Source organism: Brachyhypopomus gauderio, chromosome 6 (genome assembly GCF_052324685.1).
Source record: "Brachyhypopomus gauderio isolate BG-103 chromosome 6, BGAUD_0.2, whole genome shotgun sequence".
Classification (NCBI taxonomy): domain Eukaryota; kingdom Metazoa; phylum Chordata; class Actinopteri; order Gymnotiformes; family Hypopomidae; genus Brachyhypopomus; species Brachyhypopomus gauderio.
The window spans coordinates 30,994,758-31,019,612 of NC_135216.1; the positions used below are offsets into that span (position 1 = coordinate 30,994,758).

The 24,855-nt window shown below is 40.2% G+C and overlaps 2 protein-coding genes across 2 annotated transcripts; one reads left to right on the forward strand and one right to left on the reverse strand.

The window, feature by feature from the left end:
- Positions 1–3,965: 3,965 nt before the first annotated feature.
- LOC143516395 (general transcription factor II-I repeat domain-containing protein 2A) lies at positions 3,966–5,384 on the forward strand. Its single transcript, XM_077007945.1, has one exon. The coding sequence runs from the start codon at positions 3,966–3,968 to the stop codon at positions 5,382–5,384; it is 1,419 nt and encodes a 472-aa protein (XP_076864060.1).
- Positions 5,385–7,704: 2,320 nt separating this feature from the next.
- LOC143517663 (cytosolic phospholipase A2 gamma-like) lies at positions 7,705–24,239 on the reverse strand. Its single transcript, XM_077010400.1, has 13 exons — positions 24,105–24,239; positions 21,004–21,121; positions 20,460–20,602; positions 20,002–20,200; positions 16,525–16,630; positions 16,073–16,213; positions 13,691–13,768; positions 13,462–13,596; positions 13,126–13,245; positions 11,557–11,643; positions 8,702–8,856; positions 8,084–8,246; positions 7,705–7,911 (listed from the first exon to the last, which is right to left on the reverse strand). The coding sequence occupies exons 2-13, from the start codon at positions 21,118–21,120 to the stop codon at positions 7,748–7,750; spliced, it is 1,608 nt and encodes a 535-aa protein (XP_076866515.1). The 5' UTR covers position 21,121; positions 24,105–24,239; the 3' UTR covers positions 7,705–7,747.
- Between the last annotated feature and the right edge of the window lie 616 nt (positions 24,240–24,855).

Consider the following 24,855-nt stretch of genomic DNA (forward strand, 5'->3'; position numbering starts at 1 on the left):
TCCACAGTTGTCGAGCCTTAAAAGAAAAGGCTCTTCCACCTGCTGTGATTTGATCCTAGAAACAGTTAATAACCCTGTGTCCTGCGAGTGAAGTGAACCTGCTGGGTTGTAATGTTCAATAAGTTCACTAAGATAGTCTGGAGCTAAGCCATGCAGTGTTTTATATGTTAATAAAAATATTTTATAGTCAATACGGAATCGAATTGGCAGCCAATGTGATGACGATAGTACGGGACTAATGGATTCAAACTTTTTAGTTTTTATTAAAACTCGCGCTGCTGCGTTCTGAACCAGCTGGAGTTTGTTTATCGATTTACCAGAACATCCAGCTAGAAGACTGTTGCAATAATCTAGACGAGAGGATATGAATGCATGGATTAGTTTTTCCGCATCACTAGTATTTAATATGTTTCTAATTTTAGCAATGTTGTGTAAGTGAAAGAACGCTACCCTAGTTATATTACTAATGTGTGTATCGAACGAGAAATCTGGGTCTATTGTGACGCCTAAGTTCTTTACCTCTGCGCTGGGGTTTATAGTAAAGGAATGTAGATTCAATGCTACATTACGTTTCTTGTCTCTCACTGCCCTAGACCCAACTATTATTAGCTCTGTTTTATCCAGATTTAGTGCTAGAAAGTTACACGCCATCCAATGTTTTATCTCTTCTACACACTTCTCGATTTTACTGTTTACACCTAAATCATCGGGTTTTGCCGATAAATATAGTTGAGTGTTGTCTGCGTAGGAGTGGAAACTGATGTCGTGTTTATGCATAATCTCGCCTAAGGGTAACATGTACAGTGTAAATAGAAGTGGTCCTAGGACTGTCCCTTGTGGGACACCATATTTAACCTGCACAGATTTAGAGGTTTTATTATTAACACTTACACATTGGAAGCGGTCGGTCAAATAAGATCTAAACCAGGAGAGTGCAACTCCTCTAATACCTACCGTGTTTTCTAGTCTATCCAGCAAAATGTTGTGGTCTACAGTATCAAAAGCTGCACTAAGATCTAACACATGGGTTAAAGCAAGAAATTTTCATTTGACTGAAAAAATTTTCCTGGCAAAAGACAATGCCAGCAATTACTGAAAATGTGGTGTAGTTGGGACACGGCCTCTTTTGCCTAATTCTACACAATAAACACATTTATAAAGTATATTTATCTAAACAGCCTGTGTAAGGAGAGAAGAGAGAATGAACATCTGAGCAATAAATGTACATAAATGTGTATTTAATGGGAGTTATCTGGGGGTCCTCTTCCAGAAAATTATTTAAAGATCAAGTCAAATTTAGTGAATCCTGGTGAGTTTTAAAAGGTATGAAGCTCTCTTGTTTTTATCAGATTCACCATCGCATAAACATAAGCCGTAAGATTACATGCTTTAAGTAGGTATGTTACAAAAAAATTAACACCACTGGATAGAGCTTTTAAATACAAACAGAACAACACCATCCATGTTAAGCCTGGTTTAAGCCTTTATACTTGACGCAGCACGAGTGGCGTGAGCAGCGCGAGGGTCCGCACGCCGAAAATGACGTAATCGCGGTGGCTCCACCCGTGCGCGAGAGCCTCGCAGTCGTGCACCTCTCGAATTTTGTAACTTCGCGCTTCAGCGCAGTGAACCAAGTCATGTTTGCCGGGTTCATACACCTTTATAAGGTGGAATTAAAGCACTTGTACGTCACTTTCAAGGTCCATTTCAATGCGTTCTCAACGTTAAATTTAATTAAGTTAAATATTTATACTCGAAATGATTCGAAATAATTCTCTTTTTATCACATTATTTAATGGTGGTTTATTTTCAAAACGCCCAATCTTAACGACTTCACGTTCTCTCATGTTTCATCCTGGAATTACAAGAGGCTCGTATTTGTTAACGTAAAGAGAACTGTTCAGTCAGACAGATATTTGTTGTGAAACGTAGTAGTTACATTTTCAAGCACTTTAGCCTAAATTCCAGCACTAATGCAACATTACAATTGGTCAGGTAAATGTTCATTCCCCTGTTTTTGAGGGGTGTTTCTTTATACTACCACATATTGCTTCGGACAACACTGCAAAAAGAATGTGACGCAGCAAGTAGCCTCCGCCGTTCGCGCAGGTGTACAGAGTCGCGCTCTACGATCACGCCAGGCAGGAGGGGGGTAAAAACTTTTCTACGTAACATCCGCAAATCTGAAGGCGGAATGAACCGCAAGTCAATCAAATGACACCGCCGTCATCCATCTAGCGCTGATGAGCGCCAGTGAGAATCATATTTCGGCCACAAAACAGATAGCACGCGCGTGTTGTTTATTATGATTTGACGGATTTTTTCCCCAAAAAAATCAAATGACGGAAATCCGTCGTAGTGACGGAGAACTTTAACCCATGATCTAACAGTATAAGGAACGAGACGTGCCCATTATCGGCCGATATTAGTAGATCATTCACTACCCTGAGTAAAGCTGTTTCAGTGCTGTGGTTCGGTCTAAATCCTGATTGGAACTTAATGGCTTAACTGATTGGAAACTGCTTTTTCTAGAATCTCTGGATCTCTATAGTTGGCTAGAATCAGTGTTGTGAGCTCTTTTGCAATATAGGATTTGAAGCTATTCAGCTGAGTAATATTTTCAGAAGCGTAGTTACTAATTCCTATACTACTGGGGTTGGATTGGAGGTTAGGCTGTGATGTATTGCGACTCTGTAGTCCGATATTATCTATTTTATTATTTTAAAAGTTTAAAAATTCATCACTAGTGTGTGTAAGTGCTGTATTTAGAACTAGTGTCATTGATATTTCTTGTTAGATTTGACACGGTCGCAAAGAGAAATCTAGGGTTATTTTTGTTGTTTTCTATTAGTAATGAATAGTATGAGGCTCTAGCTTTTATTAGGGCATGTTTATATTTGACTACGGCGTCTTTCTATGTGATTCTAAACACTTCTAGTGAGGTGGATCTCCATTTGTGCTCCGCTGTTTGAGCTGCCTGTTTTAGAAGACGAGTGTGGTCGTCATACCATGGTGCAAGCTTTTTCTCCCTTATTAATTTTGTTTTAACTGGAGCTACCCTGTCTATGGTATTGTTGAGTGTGGAATAAAACTGTTGTGTTGCCTGTTCTAATTCATTCAGCTACAGTGGCATAGTGTTTGGTAGCTCTGGCAGTACGTTTATAAATGTTGCTGCGGTGTCGGATGTGATAGTGCGTGTGATTTTTGTATGGCACATCTGATGTACATCGTATAAAGCTATTTCATATATCAGTAGGGAGTGATCTGAAATGGCATCATTTTGGGGGATGATTGCCAAATGTTCTATGTTTAACCCGTAAGTAAGTATTAAGTCTAAGGCAGGGGTGTCCAAACTACGGCCCGCGGGCCATTTGCGGCCCGTTGCCATTATTGGAACGGCCCGCGTTGTATTTTAGAAATAAAATGAAAGTTGGCCCGCTATTACTAGTTTTAACGCTGGGTGTCGCTGTCTCGTAAAACCAATCTAAAACGCTCCATATCTCCTTTTCCCTCTAACGCAAAGCGCTCACGACGTTACGTGTACATTAATGTTCCTGAGCTTTTGGGTAGACATGGCGGTTCCAAAGAAGCGAAAAATAGACAATGAATGCAGAAGATTTCAGTCACGTTGGGAAAATGACTATTTTTTCACTGAGTTCAGAGGGAAGTGTGTATGCTTAATTTGTCAGGAAACTGTTTCTGTAATGAAGGAGTATAATGTTAAGAGACATTATGAAACGAAACATCACTCTTTCGTGGCATGCACTGGTGCTGAGCGAGAACAGAAGGTAAAACAACTAGCAGCTAGCCTGTCAGCTCAACAAAACTAATTTTTTCGTGCTAACCAAGTGCAAGAAAATGCTACAAGGGCTAGCTACGAGGTAGCTCAACTTATAGCCCAGCGCGGGAAACCCTTTTCAGAAGGTGACTTTATAAAAGAGTGTCTCGCTAAAGTCGTTGGTATAATGTGCCCAGAAAAGATGCAAGAATTTAACAACGTTACTCTGGCAAGAAATACAGTTGCCCGACGAATCGAAGACCTGTCGACCAACTTAAAGCAGCAAGTATCAGGCAAAGCTCGCGCATTTGATTTTTATTCAATCGCGTGTGATGAAAGTACTGACCCCACAGACACGGCTCAGCTGTTAATTTTTTTGCGAGGGATTGACGATGACTTTAGCATTTCGGAGGAGCTCCTCGATTTAAGGAGCCTCACAGGTACAACAACGGGAAAGGACATTTTTGAGGCTGTGTCAGTTGCCATCGAAAATATGAGTCTCCCTTGGGACAAGTTGTGTGGAGTCACCACTGACGGAGCTCCAGCTATGACGGGCGAGCGAAACGGGATGGCTTCCATGGTATGCAGAAAAGTTCGCGAGGCTGGAGGTGAGGCTGTGAAGTTGCACTGCATTATACATCAGGAAGCACTCTGCGCCAGAGCCGCCCAACTGGGTAATGTAATGGCTACTGTGGTGAAAACCATCAACCTAATACGATCGAGAGCTCTCAATCACAGAGAATTTCGGACATTTCTGTCTGACATTGATGCCGAATATGGTGATGTAATCTATCACACGGATGTGCGCTGGCTCAGTCGCAGCTCTGTTCTGCAGCGGTTCTTTTCACTGAGATCTGAAATCGACCGATTTTTGAAAGAAAAACAACTTCGCCTTGATGAACTGTGCGAGCCAATGTGGTTAGCAGACCTGGCGTTTTTAGTTGACCTCACGGGCCAGCTGAACACACTGAATAAAAGCCTGCAGGGGAAAGACGCGCTCGTGTCTCAAATGTATGCACACATGAAGTCATTTGCTGTGAAGCTCCGTCTTTTCGAGAAGCAAATACGTGACCGTAATACAGCACACTTTCCTGCTTTGGGAGAAATTATCTCCCATTTTCCAAATGCCAACATTCCAGAAAACATGGACAAATATGTGACGGTGCTCACATCATTGATCAAAGAATTTAACAAGCGATTTCAAGACTTTGCTGCCATCGAGAAAGACATCCAAGTGTTCTCAAGCCCTTTCTCTGTTGATGTGGAAGGAGTACAGGGGGAAGTGCAGTTAGAACTTATTGAAATGCAATGTGATGATACTCTGCGCAGTCGCCACCAGATGCTCCCACTTCCAGAATTCTACAGCAGCTTGGAAAGGTCCAGATTTCCTCTAATGAGGCGCCACGCCAAAAGAATGATCAGTTTGTTTGGCTCCACATATATATGTGAGCAAACATTTTCTCTAATGACACTGAACAAGAACCGATTGAGATCTAGGATAACTGATAGTCACCTCTGCGATGTGCTTCGCATCTCCACAACCAGACTAAAGCCTGACTTGACAGCAATTCTACAGTCCAAAGCACAATATCACTGCTCCCATTAGGATTATTAACTGGTGAGTGAAATTTGCAAAATCTTAGTTACACAACACTGTCAAAGATATGTAGTTAATCACTCAAATAAAATGAAGTGTAATTGATAGTGTAGGAGTGCTCAGATGTGTTCCTGTGGGGGATGCAGGATCTGGTGTTCTTCCATAAAACCATGGGGGGCAACAAATGGTGGTTTACCTCAAGAGGTTCCCAGAGCAATGGGATAAAACTGACCATTTGGATTTTAGTTATGTCAGTATGTTTGTGTGGCATGTTTAGTCTTATTTTGCAGCTTGTTGTGTACTGGGTAAAGGTTATGCTAACAGGATAAGAGTTCCATCACTCCCTGATAAGGTTTGTAGATTTCACCCCAAAGGGGACAGTCCTGTATGGAATGCACCCTGTATGCAAATGTACTCTGATGTCTTTACCAGCAACCTGATTCCCATTGGTTAACCTGGTTTTTGTGACTGCTGTCCCTTTGAGATGCTGGGGGAATATAAAAAGAGAAGTTTGTGGGTGCAGGGGCTCTTCTTTCATCTGGGGGCTCTTCTTTCATCTGGGCTCTCTTTTTTCATCTGGTCTCTCTTCTTTCATCTGGTCTCTCTTCTTTCATCTGGGCTCTCTTCTTTCATCTGGTCTCTCTTCTTTCATCTCGGCTCTCTTCTTTCATCTGGTCTCTTCTTTCATCTGGGCTCTCTTCTTTCATCTGGTCTCTCTTCTTTCATCTCGGCTCTCTTCTTTTATCTGGTCTCTTCTTTCATCTGGGTTCTCTTCTTTCATCTGGTCTCTTCTTTCATCTGGTCTCTCTTCTTTCATCTGGGCTCTCTTCTTTCATCTGGTCTCTTCTTTCATCTGGTCTCTTCTCTCTTTGCTTCCTTTGGGGTCCTTCTCCGTGAGGCAGCCTGCACCGGTTGGTATCTCTGTTTCCATTAGGTATTATTGTTACTTTAATTTAGTATGGTTGTTATTGTTTTATATTTTGTTGGTTATTGAATAAATCTGGTTAATTGTGTAGCCACGGTCTTCCTTGATTATAGCTATACTGGGCCAGATGAGCTCATTATTAGTATCAGTTAAAAGGTAAATCAATGCTAATGCCAATTCCCTCTAAAGTATCCCATCTGCTACGCATGTTTATGATAAACCTCTGACAAAGCAGGCTATTGTTTATAGCAAGGTACTTTATAAAGTTGGTTAGGTATATTCTATAACCTGTACTGATCTATTCAAGAAGTGAGTTCTTTTAGATTCTTACCAACTATAATTTGGAGTCAGATATTTAAGTTTTATGCACGTCAATCCTTCTTCTGCACCTATTTCCGTCCTTGGTTGTAGGCAAGCAGGTAGGTTAGTTATATCTCATAACTATAACCCCTACAATAGTAATCAAGGAGGCATATTATTTCCTGATTTGTTTTGTTACAGAGAGTCTGTGGCCCGTGACTACACATATTTTTCTGCTTCTGGCCCCAAACAAAAAATGTTTGGACACCCCTGGTCTAAGGTGTGTTTACAGAGGTGAGTAGGCCCTGTCACAATTTGGGCTATACCTACTGAGTCTAGGATTGGGTAGTCACCAGAGGTCTGACTTCCCAAAGTTTTAGTGTGGCCCAGCTGTCTGTCATTACATCTGATTGACAAGCGTATTTAACACTGCCCAGCCCTCTTGCTCATTGCAAAGTATTGCCATTCTTTCTTAGTTTGCATACCGAGCGTTTATCTCTATTTAGCCTCTCTGTGTATGATCTCGCTGCCTGGTTCTCTCGACGTTGCCTTTGCCTTGCCCTCGATATTGCCTCTGTTATCTGGATTATTCGACCCCTGCTTGTACGACTATGTTTTCTGGATTGTCCGATATTAAACCTATTTACCTGCACATGGATCCCAACCTGCCTCATGATTCTGATTCGTTCAGAATTCTGGGACTGTTCAGTCCCAGGGTAGGTTGTTGGGTAGTCATGACCAACTCCTCCATCAACTGAACGCAACCGTAGAGACGTTGACTCAGTACGTTCAAGGTCTAACCTCACCTGCTGCTCCCGCTCCCGCACCTGTAAGCCCCACACCATCACCGATGTCAGAACCGCGCCCTAGTGCCTCCCCCTCAGTACGTATGTATGTACTAGTGATACGTATTAATTACCTATTAATCTCGCATATGGGTCTGTTAATGAGCATTGTAGCCATTTCACAAGTGATTGGTGTTGGTGTCCACGGCATATGGAAATGATGGCAAACCAGACAGGGTTTAATTAACCCTAACATAATTAACAGACCTCTACCCAGTCTACCCAGTTATAAAGGTGTATATCATCACATTCTCAGGCATCATGTTCAAATTGCTCATGTGTTTATTTAACAGGTTTCTTCTCTAATGTTTCTTCTTTCTTTGAACCACATCTTGGACCTCCTTCAGGAGTTTCTCCTTTGTATTTGTGATGTTCTGAGCAGCTTTCTCCAAAAGATCTCTGATCGTTTTGTCACTGTAAGCTGACTGAAAGGTGTGATATCTCTTTTTCCACTTTTCAACTTCACCTGGGGGAACAGGCATAGATCACTCATAACACATAGATCTCATAACCCTATTGTCTTGGCTGTTTGTTATTTTATCTCTGGATTTGGTGAAGATGTGCTTTGTGCTTGAAACATGCATGCACAGTGAAGCCAGTTACACAGTGAAGGTTTGTTTACTGTATATCACAGTTACCTTTACAGTTACCAACATTAAACAGAGGGATGTGAATGACAGTTGGAGCTTTGTTGTCCTTAAACACATAGAAGTCGTGTAGTTCTTCACCAGGTCCAGGACGCTTGACTGTAGGGAAAGGGATCTGCAGGTCTGTGCACATTTGAGCAGATCTATATACTGTCTGTATGGGGCAAAAAGCACCATTTTCAAAATTAGCTGTTTGTGCGTGTGTGTGTGTGTGTGTGTGTGTGTGTGTGTGTGTGTGTGTGTGTGTATGAGCAGGTTCAGTAGGAGCAGATTCAGCAGGAGCAGATTCAGCGGGAGCAGATTCAGTAGGAGCAGATTCAGCAGGAGCAGATTCAGTAGGAGCAGATTCAGTAGGAGCAGATTCAGTAGGAGCAGGTTCAGCAGGAGCAGATTCAGCAGGAGCAGATTCAGCAGGAGCAGATTTGCATTTATTATGCTATACAGCAATCAGATGTCAATCTGCCTATCCAGAGGCACATTTGATTACATAGTCTATGGTGTTGTGATCAGATGCAAAAGAGCATCTGCTAAATGCCATAAATGTAGTCTATGTGTGCGTATATATATATATATATATATATAATGTGTGTGTGTGTGTGTGTGTGGTACCTCAAATGGATCTCCAGCACTGAAGTCAAGTGAAATGATGAGGTCAACGTTTCGTTCCTTTCTCAGTACAGAGAAGTAGGGAGAGTTGAGTAACAGTCCAGCATCCTCATATTGTCGAGTCTCTGACTTCAGGATGCTGGGGTGAACTTCAGCAGCTGATAATGACAAACAAGACTCATTACATGAGATTCAACCAGATTATACGCAGATACACACAGACTAGCCCTGGAGAACCCATGGGGTCAAATTTGGTTTGTGGTTAATTGCTGCCATCCAAAATGAGCAAGTATGGAAAAATATATATATATATATATATTAGTGCTGTCAATTCCAGGTGCCGCGATTAAAAGTCCTCACCAGGATTTTGCTCAAGCTTGCTCAAGCTTGCTCTAATTTTCTAATTAGCAATCCAGGTAAAATTAGTGGAATTAACACAATCCAGGAAGCCTGAGCAAAATCCTGGTGAGGACTTTTAATCGCGGCACCTGGAATTGACAGCACTAATATATAACCTCAAAACCTAGAGTGCCACTTCTGTCCCCTGTATAGTGACACCTATGTAGTGAATATTGAACTGCAGTTAGTAACAGTGTCAGTGACAAGATGGCTACCCACATGCTGTTTTGTTGAGCTGCAAACCCAGGAAACTAATTTGGCTTCTCAGCAAATCAGAGGTTGGTAAAATTTTTGTGACAGTCTTGTATTTGGCTAAAACCTTCAAATAAATGTATTTTTTATATGTTTTAGTAAGTTACCATGGTAGTACAGGGGCAGAGACTAAGAAAGTATTTTTAGCGAGTATGGCCGCTCCCTTTTCAAGACAGGGAAAGCAAAAGTTCACTGTAAAACAAGTATTAGAGCAACTTGAAGCTGATGTTAGTGACTTTGGCCCTGAGTTTGACAGTGATAGAGATTTCGATGAGTTGTTGTTACTGTATGAAAGAGATGGTGGTGAATCTTCTTCCCAAGACAGTGACTTGTCCAATAACTCGTCCAGTGATGAAGATGTGCTGTTTGCCAACACTGCTATTGCACAGATGGAGCCAAATCCAGCCACCAACACTTAAAAAGTGGTGAAAGAAAGACTTTCAGTTGCCTGACATAAACTTTCAAGGTGAACAGGTTAAGTCATACCAGGATGCTGCGACAGACACCCCACTGGTTTACTTTCGACGTTTTTTTTCTCTTGATATGCTGGAAAATATCGTGGAGCATACAAATCAATTCAGTGTTCAAAAGCATAGAAAATGTGTAGACACTTCAGTGAAGGAGCTAGAACAAGTTCTAGGAATGTATCTCAGAATGGGATCAGAATGGAGTACGTCAATACTGGGAAAGTGAAGTTCGTTATGGGCCTGTGGCAGACGTAATGAATCGCAACCTATTCAGCCTTCTACTTTCTGCCATCCACTTTGTATACAATGAAACGGCCAGTGAAGAAATAAAAAAGGATCAACTTTGGAAATTGAGACCATTTTTGGATTCTTTTCGGAGGCAATGTCTACAGCTCCTCACCAAAAACCATTGATGAGATGATGGTGCCGTACAAATGAAAATTTGGTGGCATAAGACAGTACATCAAAGGGAAGCCACATCCATGGGGATTCAAAGTGTGGGCACGCTGCGATGTCACTGGTCTCCTGCACGACTTTGACATACATCAGGGAAAAGGTGGTGGTAATAAACAAAAAAGGAAGAGTCAGTTGGGAGTTGGTGGAGACATTGTGATTAAGCTATGTGAATCACTTGCAGAGAAAGTACATTTCCTGATTTTTGCAGACAATTTCTTCACTTCATTGCCCCAATTGAGAAATTATTGGCAAAGGGAATCTACTACACCAGAACTGTGCAAAAAAATCGGATAACAGACAAAGAACTGTCCAGAATAGGCTGTGGATCCTATGATTATCGAATAGAGTCCAACACCAACACTGTTTGTTTGAAATAGCAAGACACTAAAGCAGTTTGATGTCAACCTATGCTGGATCAGAGCCTATGGGAAAAGCTCAGCACTGGGACAAGTCCAAAAAGCAGTACGTCAACATTGATCAGCCGAACATCATCAAGGAGTATAACACTTCCATGGGAGGAGTTGACATGCTGGATCCACATCTTGCACGTTGTATAAATTTCCCATCAGGACCCGTGGCTGGTACATGATACTCTTCTGGCATGTCTTGTCTGTCGTGGTAATCAAAGCATGGCTTCTTTACCAGCATGACTGTAAGGCACAGGGAATCAGTGGATCAAACATCCTCAAACTTTTCAGGGTTTGGTAGCTCAGGGCTTGGTTGAAGTTGGAACAGAAAGGAGGCGGGGTAGGCCATCAACTCCTGGCCCATGCTTCCCGCCACCACCAAGATTTCTTCGAGTTTATCGGAGTGCAGATGTTCGTTTTGACCAAATCACCCATTGGCCTGTCACGGAGGAAAATTGCAGTTGATGTGCTGTGTGCAAGAAGAAATTGTTTCAAAGACTACCACAATGTCTAGTGTGAGTTCCTCTGCCTAGCAGAGCATATTTTTGGATAAGCAAATACTCAGTGTTAGTTATTTCCAGGGCCTTGTGTTCCCGTTTCCATTGGCCAAAGTGTATTTGTATATTTGAAATTCTGTTCTAAAGTTTATTATTCTTAATTTATTATTTGTAGTGACATTTCAAAGTGGTTTCTACAAAATGTCTATGACTACAAAGTGTTTGAACTCCTAATTGGAATGGCAAATCGTTGAAGCGTTTAAATCACACTGTAGTAGAAACATTCAATTCCATTGTAAGTGCACAAGTGTATTTAAATATGAAATGGCCAAACTCATTGTGGTCACATAAACACTTGATAATACTGGGACATTTCCCACCTGCCATCGTATACAGGAAGTTGTATGTTGCTCCCCAGTTCCACTGACAAAGTTTCTTTATGCATTTTAAATGGAGAATCCCAAGTCCTGACAAGATAAAATAGAGAAATTAACACAGATCTCAGCTGTTCTACAAAATGAGACCCTATAACACAAACAACATCTGGACAGAGCTGTCACCACTTTTACTGAACTAACATAATGTGCGTTTGACCACACTGTGATGATGAGTGTACAAACAAGTACACACAGCGGACGAAAACAGAGGGCGAAGTAGACCCAAGTGCAGAATAAAGCAGACAGAATTCAGTGACGGTGAAATTAATCTGCGTGCACATTACATACACACACAGTAGCCAAACGAAACACAAAAGACGCGGAATACTCAACACGTGAAAAAAGAAAACTCAACCGTAGAGACACGAGAGGAAAATAACAAAGGCAACTAAAATTATGTGGAAAAAACTCAACACGTGACAATGAAACTAACAACGCCAGGGGAAGTAACGGGCAGCAGGCAAATACCGCAACAAACAAAAACCCTTCCCAAAATAAACGTGTAACGGATAGGAAGAGAATCAGTTAGAAGAAAACTTGAGGAGGACCAGGAAGCGACGCAGGAGATAGATACTCGAATAAGAGGCAGGATAAATACAGAGAAAGAGAGAAAGGCAAAGACGGTGAGACACATTGCAACAGGAACGCAACGTAATGAGCAGAGAGAGGCTGCGAGAGAGAGGCTGAGAATGTGACGGCAAGCCATAACGATTCACCAGTGATCCGTCACAACAAACTTCTTTAAGTAGCCAGGGAGACAGGTGTGATGGATCACTGTTGATTGCGCTTATTGAGTCTGGCACTGACTCGGGAGTCTCCCGTGGCAGCTGGAGGAGCTGTATCTCAGCCCTGACACACACTACTTGTACTAGTAAAATAAAAGGAAATTAACATTCATCAAGCAGATGTATGACTTTCTGAGTAAGATTGTTTAGGAATTACTTAGGAAGATCTTTCAGTGTAAAAGAGTAATCAGACTATTATGTAACAATGAATTAAGAATTACTGCAAAACATTTTCTGCTCAGAACTGCTGTCTTATTTTAGTCCTGTGAAGAAACATTGAGATAAAACAGGAACAACACTCATTCTCTAATGTCTCACATCCAGAAGTGACACAGAATAACTGAATATTAAAAAAAGGAAGATACAGATATTAGTCAGTATTTCTGCCATGTACATGCAGAAAACATCCTAGGGAAATTAAATGCAGAACCAGTGTGAAATAATGTCTGTCTTGCTTATTCAAATCTGTATAAATAAATTAGTGCTGTCAATTCCAGGTGCCGCAATTAAAAGTCCTCACCAGGATTTTGCTCAAGCTTGCTAGATTTTCTAAATAGCAGTCCAGGTAAAATTAGTGGAATCAACACAATCCAGGAAGCCTGAGCAAAATCCTGGTGAGGACTTTTAATCGCGGCACCTGAAATTGACAGCACTAAAATAAATACATACTAAAATGATTGGATCACTGTTCTGAAAATCCATCAGGAGACCCTGGGGCATGACTCACCCTTATGCTCTGAGAACCAGTCCAGGAAACAATGGCAGACACTCATGGCATGCTTCTTCAACTGCTCTTTGGAGACATTTGGATCAAGTTTGAGCTCGTTTCCTTCTTTATCAAACTTTCCTAAAGAGAAATGTTTTTAGTTTGCATGTCTTAAATGCTAGTACAAACTATTGCTATAATAATAAACAAAAATAATGTATAGATGCACAGAAACAAACATTTTCAATATTAGGTCAATAGGACTCCACTATTCTCAATAAAGTACTGATTCATAATGTCAGGTTAAATAATGCATGCTCTGTTCTTTACATTATGGAATAGTTAGGTGAACACAACCTTTCAGTAACTCATTAATCTTGGTTATGTGCTTTTTTATATCCTCTTCTCTGAAGAAATGATGAATTAGGTCCAGAAGGGCACACAAGATCTGGTGACCTTCTTTCGTTTTTGGTACCATTTGTTTCTCTGACACTAAAGAAATGAAAGAAAAAGTAACTTTATGTGCTATACTTCTTGTTATGACTAACATAAACAAGCTAACTTTTTTACTAGTTCATTTTCATACTTTTGAAAAACTGTTGTAGCTCGTTACCAATCCACTTTCTAATCTCAGCTTCATCAGCTAGTGCACTACCACACAGACCTTCAGAGATTCAAGAGAAATGAACAGAGATTAAATACACAATATATATAGAACAGACAGCAAGACAAAACTGCATTATACATGTCAGTCAAATGTCTCAGCTCAGTTACAATAAAAACATATATTCTATTTAGCTGTTTCTAAATGACAGGAAATGTATGCAACTTTTCATGGAGTCTGGCAAAGGGTAGGAGGTGTTGGGCTATGAGTAAGGGAGTCGGATTAAGTGTACGGGAGTCTCGTGAAGTATAGGGAGAGTCTGGTTAAGTGCAGTGGGAGTCTGGGTAAATGTAGGAGAGTCTGGTTAAGTGTAGGGGTAGTCTGGGTAAATGTAGAGGAGTCTAGGTAAATGTAGGAGAGTCTGGGTAAATGGAGGGGAGTCTAGGTAAGTGTAGGGGAGTCTGGTTAAGTACAGAAGGAGTCTGGTTAAGTATAGAAGGAGTGGTTAAGTGTAGGTGAGTCTGGTTAAGTGTAGGGGAGTCTGGTTAAGTGTAGGGGAGTCTGGTTAAGTATAGTGGGAGTCTGGTTAAGTGTAGGGGAGTCTGGTTAAGTGTAGAAGGAGTCTGGTTAAGTGTAGGTGAGTCTGGTTAAGTGTAGGGGAGTCTGGTTAAGTATAGTGGGAGTCTGGTTAAGTGTAGGGGAGTCTGGGTAAGTGTAGGGGAGTCTGGTTAAGTATAGTGGGAGTCTGGTTAAGTATAGTGGGAGTCTGGTTAAGTGTAGGTGAGTCTGGTTAAGTGTAGGGGAGTCTGGTTAAGTGTACGGGAGTCTGGTTAAGTATAGTGGGAGTCTGGTTAAGTGTATGGGAGTCTGGTTAAGTGTAGGGGAGTCTGGTTAAGTATAGTGGGAGTCTGGTTAAGTGTAGGGGAGTCTGGTTAAGTGTAGGGAGAGTCTGATTAAGTGTAGGGGAGTCTGGTTAAGTGTAGGGGAGTCTGATTAAGTATAGTAGGAGTCTGGTTAAGTCTAGTGGGAGTACATTATAGTGTTTCCCAGGTGTCTGCATCATACATTTGAATGTTAAGTTGACTTCCTTGACAGAAACAATAGTGATGCATCCCATTGGTACAGGCCATAATGACACTGCTCAGTGAACCTTATGCTCTAAATGATCACTTTTGCTCTAAATCAGGGGTAATCAATTAAATCTTTCCGCGGTCCATTTTTGGCAGATAGCTCAGACCTTAGGTCCGGGTCCGCAGTGGCGAACGAAAGTTGTTGAGCGGGGGGGGGGGGGGGGGGGGGGCGAACGTAACACTCAAATGGGTGGTGAACGTAACACTCGTCTGAAAATAAAATTAAAATTTAGTCTCCCGTTAAAATTTTTTTGCCATTTGGGTCCGTATCCAGTTAATCAGGAATGTGATTGGGTCCGGACAGGACGGCGTTCGGGTGATACCTGCTCTAAATCATCACTGTTTCTGAAATTATCACTTTTGGCCAAGATGGTTCTGCAGGAAGTGGACCATGTAAAGTTTTTCCAGTTGAAAAATAGTGGTTGTGAAACTTTTCTCATTAGTGAAGCATCTCATTAGTGAAGCATCACGATTACAGTCTCTACTTCAGTATACAGCGGTTAAGTCCCACTACATGTAAGCACTGACAAACAATGCTCCTTTTTGTCTTAATGCAACAAACAATAATTTGCAACAAAAGAGATTCCTTCAACATGCAGCAATTTCACCACTAGTCACATCTTCACCATTGGTTAATTGGTTCAAAGCATCAAGTAATCATTATGTAAGGTAATCATCATGCTAGGTAATCATCATGTGAGGTAATCATCATGCTAGGTAATCATCGTGTGAGGTAATCATCGTGTGAGGTAATCATCATGTGAAGTTATCATCATGCTAGGTAATCATTATGTGAGGTAATCATCATGCTAGGTAATCATCATGTGAGGTAATCATGATGTGAGATAATCATCTTGTGAGGTAATCATCATGTGTGGTAATCATCTTGTGAGGTAATCATCATGTGTGGTAATCATCATATTTTGATGCTTGGGCATTACCCTTTGGTGTCTCAGATTCCAGTGCATATGACAGTCCCATAGACTTCTAACAAAATTGAACAGCATCAAAACTGGACACTGATAGAAAAGTGGTACCTGATCCATTTGTAATGTTTAAGTCAAATGCATCCCGTAATTTATCTGGTATTGGTTTGTTGAACATTGAGTTTTTCTTTTGTGTGCTTTCTGTATAAACAAGGCTGGTGTAAATCTTACTCCATAGAGAAAAGTTTAACACGTACTGGAGTTCTAGGGATGCTAAGGGTAAGTCCCGCCCCCTTCCCAGGCATTACCTTGTAGGTAGAGCATGTCAATCTCAGGCTGTTCCTTGATCTTTATTCCATTCTTAAACTGATTTCCCAAACATCTGGAATCCACAAAGGCTCCAGTGAGGGAGTAGCCACACTCATCTGGGGTGATCTCAAACCAAACATCTACAAACACAACACACTCTAAACCTTTAATTACTCACACACTCAACTGGGGTGATCTCAAACCAAACATCTACAAACACAACATACTCTAAACCTTTAATTACACACACACTCATCTGGGGTGATCTCAAACCAAACATCTTCAAACACAACATACTCTAAACCTTTAATTACTCACACACTCATCTGGGGTGATCTCAAACCAAACATCTACAAACACAACATACTTTAAATCTTTAATTAATTATACATTCATATAGACATACACACATTTGCACACAACACAGATAAATATATACAAGTAAAAATACCTTTATACAGTCTATCATGGCTGCACTGTTTGTCAATCACCGTATAGATGGGATAAGGGTCTCTGGTGTGCTGACCCCTCTGTTCTGTGAGAACATGTTCATCAATCTGCAGAGATATTACAGATGGCAACATTTACGTGTACTTCTGAAATCGCCCAGTGAAAATAGCTCTGTTCACTATGATATTCTGAGTACATGTAGTAAAGACAAGTAAAGACAAATTTATGGCAAATATATCCTGCAAGGGTTGGCAGCAGCGCCATACCACCACTGACCAACAGATGGAGCCTGGGAGGCAATCAAGCCTAATAAGGTGGTCAGGCTTTAAAGAGCCTGGGAAATCAGACTCGCATTGTTGAGTCTTTGTTCATTGTTCTGACAATCAAACCAGCCAGTAATTTAATTAAATATCTCCATTTATCATCGTGTAGTTAATCAGACTTTCACAATTATTGTATGCTTTACAAAGAAATGGCCACACGTTGGCCTATTAAGATTGTTTTAACTTAAACAATCAAATTGACTGATTAATCCGTAGCACATATAAGTAACCTGGAATAAGGCTAGCAATTGCACTTGTGTGATGAACATGGCGGCTCTTCAAAGGATATTGGATTTGAATAGGAGACATTTAAGAAGACGATGTAGTCCACGAAGCCATGCAGTTCGACTTAATGCAGCACAGCGTTTGAATATGAACCCCCTAAATTTTCCAGACGATGTGCTGTGTGACAGATACCGGCTACGTAGGGGGGAGATCATGGCTCTCCTTGAACTTGTGCAGGAGAAGCTGGTTAGAGGAACAAGGAGAAATTTTGCCCTTAGCCCCACAGTGTAGTTAGACAGCCCTCCGATTTTATGCCACATGTGGGTTTCTGCAGACTGTTGGTGATGCCCACGTACTAAGCAAAGCTGCAGTATCTAAATGTGTGCATGCTGTTACTCTTGGTGGTGCTTCTCCCTCTGGAAGGCTCTGGAGATGCCTCAGAACTGCTGATATTTGAAGGTCCTGGGTATGTAGGTTCAGGCGGGGTAGAGGGAATCTCACCCAGACACATTATACCCCCTGGTATCCCTTCAGTAGCTGTGGGCCCCAGTATCCCCAGTGCCTTCTCCTCCTCAACAGTAAGGGAACTTGTGGACATTTGACCTCCACCAGTCTTAGCCCTCTCCTTTCTGAGTTGTACCCCCCTTTTTTGGCTTGACTAGAGAAGTCATGCCACTTGTCCCTTACCCCGTGCCCGATCTCTTAATGCCAGTACAAACACTGATATCCTTTGCAACATCATCCCATTATTTTTTTCCACTTCGTTCACCATTTAGCTCAGTTCCCTCAACAGAAAGTTTCATTTCCTTTGCTTGTTAGCCATGGTTTTGAATGACATGTGAAGGGTTAATTGTGTCCTATATATATATATATATATATATATATATATATTAGTGGTGGGACTTTAACGCGTTAATTTCGATTAATTAATTACAGGAAAATTAACGCACTAAAAAAATTAACGCATTTTAACGCATTTAACGCATGAGACACTTTTGCACCGTGTTCCGTTTCTCAGTGCGCGAGTTCCAGACATACAGATTATATGGACGCACAATAAGATGAGCATGATGGAGATGACTGAAGAGGCTACGCTGGTGGATGGGAAATATAAATATAAGAAACTTCCAGATGGAAGTAAAAACAAAAATAGTGTTATTTGCACTTTATGTAGGAAGGAGTTCGCTTATCACAGGAGCACTTCCACCCTTCGTTACCACCTCAACGCAAAACATGTTGGGTCTAACGCGCAGGTCAGTAATGATCACTTAGCTGATAAATGTATTCCTAGTACGATATGGTGAACAAACGTCCGCATTTCACATCCTGTCCCGGGAGTCGCGGGTTTTTTTAAGTGAAGAAATGTCCTGGTTTTTAAATTACCTTCATTGGACCATTAAGACTGATTAAACTTTCGCTAGTGACGCGCGCGACTCCGCACACCTTGCACGAGCGGCGGAGGCGTTTATACTGTAACGTTGGTTAAATACCAGGACAGTTTACTGTTGACAACTCGTCTCTTTTATTTAAACATTAATACAAGCGAACTCACTCAAGAAAAATAACCGAATCCTCTCTCTCTCTCTCTCTCACTCTCGCTCCTCGCGCACTTTTCCACTCGCACACACAACTTAACTTAAAGAAACAGTAACCCAATAATCCCTTAAGGATCATTACAATACTTTACGTATCACATTATTTTGTTATTGTGAAGAGTGCCCTAAATGTGGCTCTGACTGGGGATCACTGGGCCTCTGTTAGCAACAAGAATTATCTTGGTGTGACAGCTCATGTTATAGATGATGAATGAAAGATCCAGTCATTTGCTTTGAGCATGCAGAAGATCACTAGGCACTATGGAGATGCCTGTGTAGAGGACTTTATGCCTGTGGCAGAAGCCTGGGAAATTAAAGAAAAAGTCTACCATCTAAAATGGTATTAAAAAACATCTGATTTACTTCACTTCTTATTCTTCCAATATCATGAGCAAAGCTCCCAAAATTAAACATTTTTGGTCAGAATTTCCAGTGTTCTGAAAACTGTTTGCTTTGTTTTCTGCACTCATCTATTGGTCTGTGTAGTAGACTGGTAGAAAAATAAACAAGATGTTGAGGTTTATGATTATGTTCATTGATTCATTCATCATTCAAACTTAAATGAATATTTCTCATGTTAAATATTGAAATGCGATTAAAATGCGATTAATTTCGATTAATTAATTACAACGCTTGTAATTAATTCGATTAATTTTTTTAATCGCGTCCCACCACTAATATATATATATATATATATATATATATATATATATATATATATATATATATATATATATATATATATATATATATATATATATATCTTCTTCTTTTTCTTATACTTGACATTTCAACACTTATTAGTTGTTAGAAATGTATGTAAATTGGTTGTTCAGTTTTCGACTAGCGGAGCTTTTCCAGTGCAGATGCAGTGGTGGAGTTAACAAAGAACTACTTAAAACTCATTTGTAAATTTGGAGACTAAGAAGGCTTTTGGGAAACACTCGTAAATTTGGCGTTCTTAAAGTTACGTCGTTCTTAAAGTTGTTCTATGATTGTTTGTTATCAGGAAACGCACCCCTGAAGGTCATATCCCCATAAATATTGAGGGAAGAAAATGTGTATTCTGTACAATAACAATATTTGCAATTCCCATGGCACTAAACACCACACGGCATTGTTTACATTTCTTTTTAGTTTGACAATACATTTGATTCACTCTCAAAGCTGTTTATATATAGTACATTTGCAAAGTTCAATAAGTATTGTAGATTATAGTTGATGATGTACATTTACCTCTAGACATGCAGTATAGTACCACTCCACTCAAGGATAAATTATTCCTTTAAAATATCTTTTAAATATCTGACTATAGGATGTGTTAACAGTTCTTACCTCCTTCACTACACTAGGCACAATGCAGGATGCCCAGATGTCAGTTAAACTGAAGTTGTCTCTTTTAAACAGTTTCTCTAGTTTCTTGTGTTGTTCAGATTGGCTGACGTGGCCACTAACGAGTCTCTGGATGATGTTTTTTCCCACTGTCTCCATTTTGGTGGACCAGTCTGGTTCTTTGTACACTGATGACATGCACCTTCAGAGGAGAAACACAGTGTTTACATTATAAACAAACTGGAATAGTTGGATTTTCCTCCTCAAGAATAGAGATGACAAATGTGTATAATATTGTTTTGTTGAATATGTGTACAAATATTTGTCTGTGCATGTTTTGAAAGAATAAGGTTTTCCATAGACATGAATGTTGAGGCATATTGAGGTTGAGCGTGTGAGGTGCTGTTCTGTGTGTGAACATAATTAAGATGTATAAATATCTGGACGTTCAGGATCAGTACCATGTAGATCCAGAGACACCACTGAGATACATGATACAGTCCAGCAGTCCCTCTTCACCCAGCTGACTCAGAGACCCCAGCAGTCCAATCATAGCTCTCTCCCCTCCACCAGAGCCCAGCACAGCAATGTTGGGCACCTCGTCCTGCAGGTGTAGGAACACACACCCTAAACCCACCACACAGCTGGGGAGAACCTACCAGCACAGCAGCTACACACAGTCTGCAGGATTATTGGTGACCAGTATATGCACAGATTTAACACTGATGGACAATGTTATGAAATATGTACAGATGCTGTACAGCTCTGAGAATCTGTATATCATTGGTCCAAGCTCCAGTGCGGGCAGCCTATCAGCTGTGAGTGCTGCAGAGGTGTCCCACCCACACTGATCTTAAACTTAAACATGTTTCGTATTTCAATTCTTATATACATTTCACTCCCATTTTGCTAACTTGGATAAAGATAGAAAGAGATATAACACATATAATCAAAATGTAGCACAGAGCAGAACAAGTGATTAATATAGTTATGAATCTACTTTACCAGAGTGCAGGGTATATTGTGCTTCTGCAGACACTGTTGGACAGTCTCTCTCCTGCTGGACACATGTTGTCTCTCAGCCTCATTCAGAGAGTGTCCAAGTCTCACAACACTACTCATACTATACAATAGTAAGAAAGGCATGTAAGAACACAGTCTATCAAAGTAATCTACACCAACCCTTCACATACTAACAGGCTTTCACTGTAGTGCTTTTGTTCAGTAGATATATCTGACATTTTGCTGAGCAGGGACAACATAGCATGGTAATGCACAGATAATAATAATAAACATATTAATTTATATAGCGTATTTCCCAAAGCAGGGGTCTTGTTACAATGCAACAAGGATCAGGGACAAAAGTGTTGTTGAAAGAGACGAGTTTTAAAGACACTTGGAGGATGAAACATGAGTATGTGTTTATAGGGGAGTATGGGTTTATAGGGGAGTATGGGTTTAAAGGGGAGTATGTGTTTATAGGGGAGTATGGGTTTAAAGGGGAGTATGGGTTTAAAGGGGAGTATGTGTTTATAGGGGAGTATGGGTTTAAAGGGGAGTATGGTTTTAAAGGGGAGTATGTTTTTAAAGGGGAGTATGTGTTTAAAGGGGAGTATGGGTTTATAGAGGAGTATGTGTTTAAAGGGGAGTATGTGTTTATAGGGGAGTATGGGTTTAAAGGGGAGTATGGTTTTAAAGGGGAGTATGTTTTTAAAGGGGAGTATGTGTTTAAAGGGGAGTATGGGTTTATAGAGGAGTATGTGTTTAAAGGCGAGTATGGGTTTATAGGGGAGTATGTGTTTATAGGGGAGTATGGGTTTATAGGGGAGTATGGATCTAAAGGGGAGTATGGGTTTATAGGGGAGTATGGATCTAAAGGGGAGTATGGGTTTCTAGAGACACAGAGTGCCTGGTCTTATAAAAAAACCGGGAAGGTCAGAAGTGGGAGGATTTTATCAGCATAGCAATGGAGATTTAGATAATTAAAACAGTTTTTTGTCCAGTTTAGCTAGTTTCACACAAATAATGAAAATGAGGAAAATATCAGTGACATATTTCTGTCCGTCTGTTAGGTAGGAATAAAATCTGTCTAACTGCCGTCCTCAATATGCTGATTGAGGACGGATGACAAAGGACTCCATCATAACTGACTGAGAGTGCTGCACTTAGATCAAGAGGGGGATGTTAACGCCCCCATTATCAGCAGCCAGCAGACGCTTGATTTAGACTCTTCAAAGGCCAAATTCAGTGTTGAGTATGGAACCCTGACTGAACAGGGATCCAAGCATGTCAGCACAGCAAACTCGTTTGAACTTGAACTCCAGAGTTCCAGAGTAACAGAACTATGGCACAAGTGTTCGCATTAGTGAGATCACTGGACAAGGAAGTGCTAGCATTAGCCACCAAACTAGCACAACAGGATAGATGTTCAGGATAGATGTTCAGCATTACTGAGATTTCAGTAAATTCAACTGTAGCATTGACCCTTTTTTGGAATTATATAGACTACAAGTCAAAAGTTTGGACAAATGTTTATTTTGATCATTTTCATCATAAAAAACAGAAGATGCCATACCAATTAAAGAAATCATGTTAATATACTCTATAGGCCTAGATTCTTTGAAGTATTCTGTATTTAGATGACACTGTATTTAGATGCACACTCATGGTGTTCTGTTAACCAGCCTCATGAAGCAGCACCTGTGATGCTTCTCCATCAGTCCTGAAGACATTCACACATGCAGAGACCCTGTAGAGTGAGGAACTACAGTTCTGAAATAAAACTGCTAAGGGTGCATTTAAATTTGTCCGTGTGTTTTGAGAATTAGTTCATATATAAGATCACTTTTCCCAAATTAAATTTGTCTTATAAACAAATTTTAGCATAATTATTAGATTAAATGGCTATTGGATATAGATCTTTGCTATTAAGGACATGCATATAGTCAAGTGTGTCCAAACAATTTACTGGTAGTGTGACTTTTTATTTTGCTGATCCAAAATATAATACAGTGGCTGAGAAGTATGTAGGCAAAGGGTAATAAATCAATAATAAAGAAATAAATACCCTTGAAGCATAAAAATCAATAAACAAATGTGTAGGTATTCAGCATAAATACTCAATTTTATTTATTTATGCATATGCCTATGCATTTTTGATAATCAACAAAGAAGAACAAAACAAGAAACCGATGCTTGTCCAGCTCGTCTGTGTTTCCCAGCAGGACCTGGACAACCTCCCACGTGCCAATTTCCTATTAGTTCACGTTACATAATTTAGTTACCTCTGGTCCGCCTTGCAGCCCCGCCCACCCACCCTCGACCAATAGCTCATTAGAACTGCAATAGTCCCACCCACCTAATTAACAGAGGGTAAATCCAGAAATTAATAAATCCTTAAATGAATACATCAATAAAATATACAATTTTATGTTGAATATTTATGCATTTAATTATTTACTTTATGTATTGTTATATTGATTTTATTTGTTTTATTTTATATAAATAAATTCTTAAATCAATGCATAAATAAAATATATAATTTATGTTGAATATTTATGCATTTATTTATTGACTTAATTGTTATAATGATTTTTTTAATGCTTCATATTTATTTATTGATTGATTTCACCTTTCGCCCTCCATACTGTTAAATGGGATTTTAATCAGGGTTTTAAGGCTGCATAGCAGAAAGAAGCAATAATGCAGTGCACAAATAAGGAAGTTTTTCTTCTGTATCATATACTACGTTCGTTGGCTTACCCGTGTTACAATCCTGGTAATCGATTTGCAGCGTTTATGAATTTGTAGCACATTTCTGAAATTGCTTTGTGTACCCAGCGCGATGGGTTTTAGGCCACCGTAGAAATAGGGCGCTGCTAAGTATGCGCGCACAGCCTCCGCTGATAGGCCGGCTAGGGTCCGTGATCTTATCTCCGATAGACGAACTTAAATCAAAACCGATACTTACAGCTACGTTGAAACTGTGTTATCTAACGGTACTTGTTGCAACCCGTTACTTTCTAGTTCGTAAAGTTGAATTTGATCTCTATAGGCATATACATGTTTTATATTAGGCTATACATATTTTATTATTTATCACTCACCTGCGTATATATCCAAGGACGAAGTTTCCTTTTCCGTTTCTGAGGAGGATTTTGTTTTTGTTAGAAAACGTAGATGTTTAAATCATCACACTCACTCCACGGGGTGTAGATCACTTATTTTGCTTTGATTCTTTGATCGTTACGATGTTGCTATAGCAACATCTAGTAATGCAATTTCCCCATACACATGTCCAATCACCATGTCCTGTACTGTGTAGCTGTGTGCACACAGATTTTATATATTATATTCATATATAGTCAAAATACTACTGACTAAGGCCAGTGTGATCAGTCACACTAGTACTGTGTAGATCTAACACACAGAACACAGACACAATACATTCAGGAAGGACCCATCCAGGATTAGATCACTTTAATATTTTCATTTTTAAATATGACCTGAATAAATATAATGAAGACTGGTAAGACTGAAAATGAATGCATAGCTCAATATTCAAAGTTCAAAATGTATAACCACCATAAATCAGCGCAGTACCTGCCAGTTACAACCACATCTTGTATTACACACCAAAGGTCCTGCATGTTCTTGTATTTACAGTGGTACAGTACCGTAGCATTTCTGCACCATTAGATGAAATACACCTAGGCTACTTAAACACCTTTCTATCAATAATACCGTATAGGTGCAGCAAAACTCAGAGTCTTAATTCTTCGCGACAGGATCAGGAATAATCAGAGTCTTTATTCTGTCAAGAGAGTCAACTGCTTATATCACGGGTAAGATAAATGC

What these genes read in the sequence shown, in the direction of transcription:
- LOC143516395 (XM_077007945.1), top strand. Translation starts at nt 3,966, where the DNA reads ATGTGCCCAGAAAAGATGCAAGAATTTAACAACGTTACTCTGGCAAGA.
- LOC143517663 (XM_077010400.1), bottom strand. Translation starts at nt 21,120, where the DNA reads ATGAGTAGTGTTGTGAGACTTGGACACTCTCTGAATGAGGCTGAGAGA. An exon ending in TGCCTAGTGTAGTGAAGGAG is followed by an intron (nt 16,631 to 20,001) that starts GTAAGAACTGTT and finishes ATATCTCTGCAG; the next exon opens with ATTGATGAACATGTTCTCAC. An exon ending in TGACATGCTCTACCTACAAG is followed by an intron (nt 13,769 to 16,072) that starts GTAATGCCTGGG and finishes GAATCTCTGAAG; the next exon opens with GTCTGTGTGGTAGTGCACTA.